The sequence below is a fragment of the Olea europaea genome, chromosome 1, assembly GCF_002742605.1.
Source record: "Olea europaea var. sylvestris chromosome 1, O_europaea_v1, whole genome shotgun sequence".
Classification (NCBI taxonomy): Eukaryota; Viridiplantae; Streptophyta; class Magnoliopsida; order Lamiales; family Oleaceae; genus Olea; species Olea europaea.
Window position 1 is genome coordinate 31,753,317 of NC_036237.1, and position 2,127 is coordinate 31,755,443.

The 2,127-nt window shown below is 29.9% G+C and overlaps 1 protein-coding gene across 1 annotated transcript in view; it reads left to right on the plus strand.

Annotated features, from left to right (window-relative positions):
• The window catches only part of LOC111407432 (rab3 GTPase-activating protein catalytic subunit), a 36,270-nt gene extending 34,431 nt beyond the window's left edge, over nucleotides 1–1,839 (plus strand). Inside the window, exon 23 of the mRNA XM_023036901.1 lies at nucleotides 1,777–1,839. Within this exon, the coding sequence (XP_022892669.1) occupies nucleotides 1,777–1,839 (63 nt within the window). The remainder of the gene's footprint in view (nucleotides 1–1,776) is intronic.
• Nucleotides 1,840–2,127: the final 288 nt, after the last annotated feature.

Sequence of the window (2,127 nt, forward strand, 5' to 3'; positions counted from 1 at the left end):
GAATGGAATATGATAAGAATCTTATCATAAGTCAATTTTCAATCACACGAGATATCTTCCAGATTTTTAGTCAAAAATTGAGACCCATTTTTAGTATAGTAAATGTCTAAATTGAAAATTTTCTCTTTAGAAAAATTGTACCCATTTGAGTTATATTTTCAACGCACTTTAAATCGCCTAAATCGAATATCAAGAGAGAAAGTTATGATCAAAATACAGACTATTGTGTAGATACAAAAACATGATCACAAAGGTAACTTTCCTTATTCGATTGGAACTCTTTTGAAAACTAATTTGGACGTGATTTTCAACTAATTTTCAACTCCTAGAAATTTTTTACAGTGAAAAACATTAAAGACCTCTCATAAACTTCTCGTATACATCTCATACTCCAATATTAATCAATTATTATTATCAAATAAGGAAAATTTATAGTTTTTGTGAGGAAATTGAATGGGACTTACAAGAATTCAATCAAATGAATATTCAAAATTGATTTTTGGGCAAAGAAAAGCAGGCGCAAGTAAAGATTCATCATGAAACTATTGAAGAGATTCAAGATTTCAAAATTCGTCTTCATCTTCTCAATTTATCAAAAATTCGAGTTATGTATTTTTCACTTAAATATGATTTCTTATAATTTTGATATGTTTGGCTGGTTGTATACATTGTTAGAGTAAGATGAACCCTTGTTATGATATTTTTAGTTTTTAATTAATTATTTTGAGTTTAATTTATTTTTATTTATGGATGTTTATTATCATTTTTATCATTCTTTTTAATTGCTTGATCACCAACTGAATTGTTAGTGAATTTTACTATTATCGAGAGAGACAATAGGGAAGCACAATATAATAAACATTGTGAGGTTCGATAGAATATAGAAGCATACATATATACCTTATATGGCTTCAATAGATGTTCCAACACTTTTTAATGCATTTATCATGTTTGCATATTTCATCGAGATATAGAAGAATCACATAAGAAGAATAGATTTGATTGCTATTGTGAGAGGCTTTCAATTAAATTAAGAACATTGACTAACAAGAATTATTTCAAATTTTCGCTTTAATTGTTACACTAAAAGGAATAACAAGGGGCGATTCAATATTTTAGCAATACATTTCACACATTTGAAAACACACATTCACTTGCTTTCACTAATTTAATTGATAATTTAGGAATTAATATAGAAAAATTACAACCCGTTTGCTGTTCGATTAAAGTTGCAATTAATTTTAACTTGATCAAACACACAGTTCTCGTTGGTTCAACGCTCTATTCGTCATTTATATTACTTGATCACGATTCCATGCACTAGCGAAAAATCAAAGGATCATATATTTTAACCATACATTCAATTTTTATTAATATCTACGAAAAATTTAATTTTTGTTTGTACCAACCATGGCAAAACCCAATATCTCTATACGGTGGAAAGAGACTTTTAGAGCAGGACATCATGATTAATTTAACGAATAATTGCATATGCGCCCCAAATCTTTCAAAATATTGTGGACTATTTCTAACTTTTCATTTGTTGCAATTACTACAATGAACCTTTCAAGAAGCAGTTGAAGTCCAAATGCATGGAAATTGACTAATTTATTGTTAGTTGACCACCAAAACTAAGGTTTGACCATTTTCACCAAAACATAGGAGGGTAAAATCGTCCATTCAATTAAAACACTAATCTCTAGAAAAGTACCGTTAATTATTTCCCTCCGTAATGCTGCCTGCTTAATAATAAGTCATTTTTTCTCTCTTTCACAGCAAACTGAACTGAAGGCCGAAAAAGCGAAAATGCCTGTTTGCAAATGTAGATTCTCCAGATGAAGGCTTCGTGGACTAATTTAAACCCATGCAGACAATTTCTCACTTGCGAACATAGAATGGATATTGACATTTCCATCTAATTGCAAATCAACAGGGATTGCAACGTGCACAAAATCAGCATATTACACAAAATCAGCATGGATCATAGTCTCGCACAAAATCAGCATGGATGTTTGTCAATTTTCCTTGTAAACCTTTATAGGACAATTGCACAATGTTAGCATAGATCTTAGCCAATTTTCTTTGTATAGCAACCTCATTGTACCTATTTATTGACTTCAAGAATGA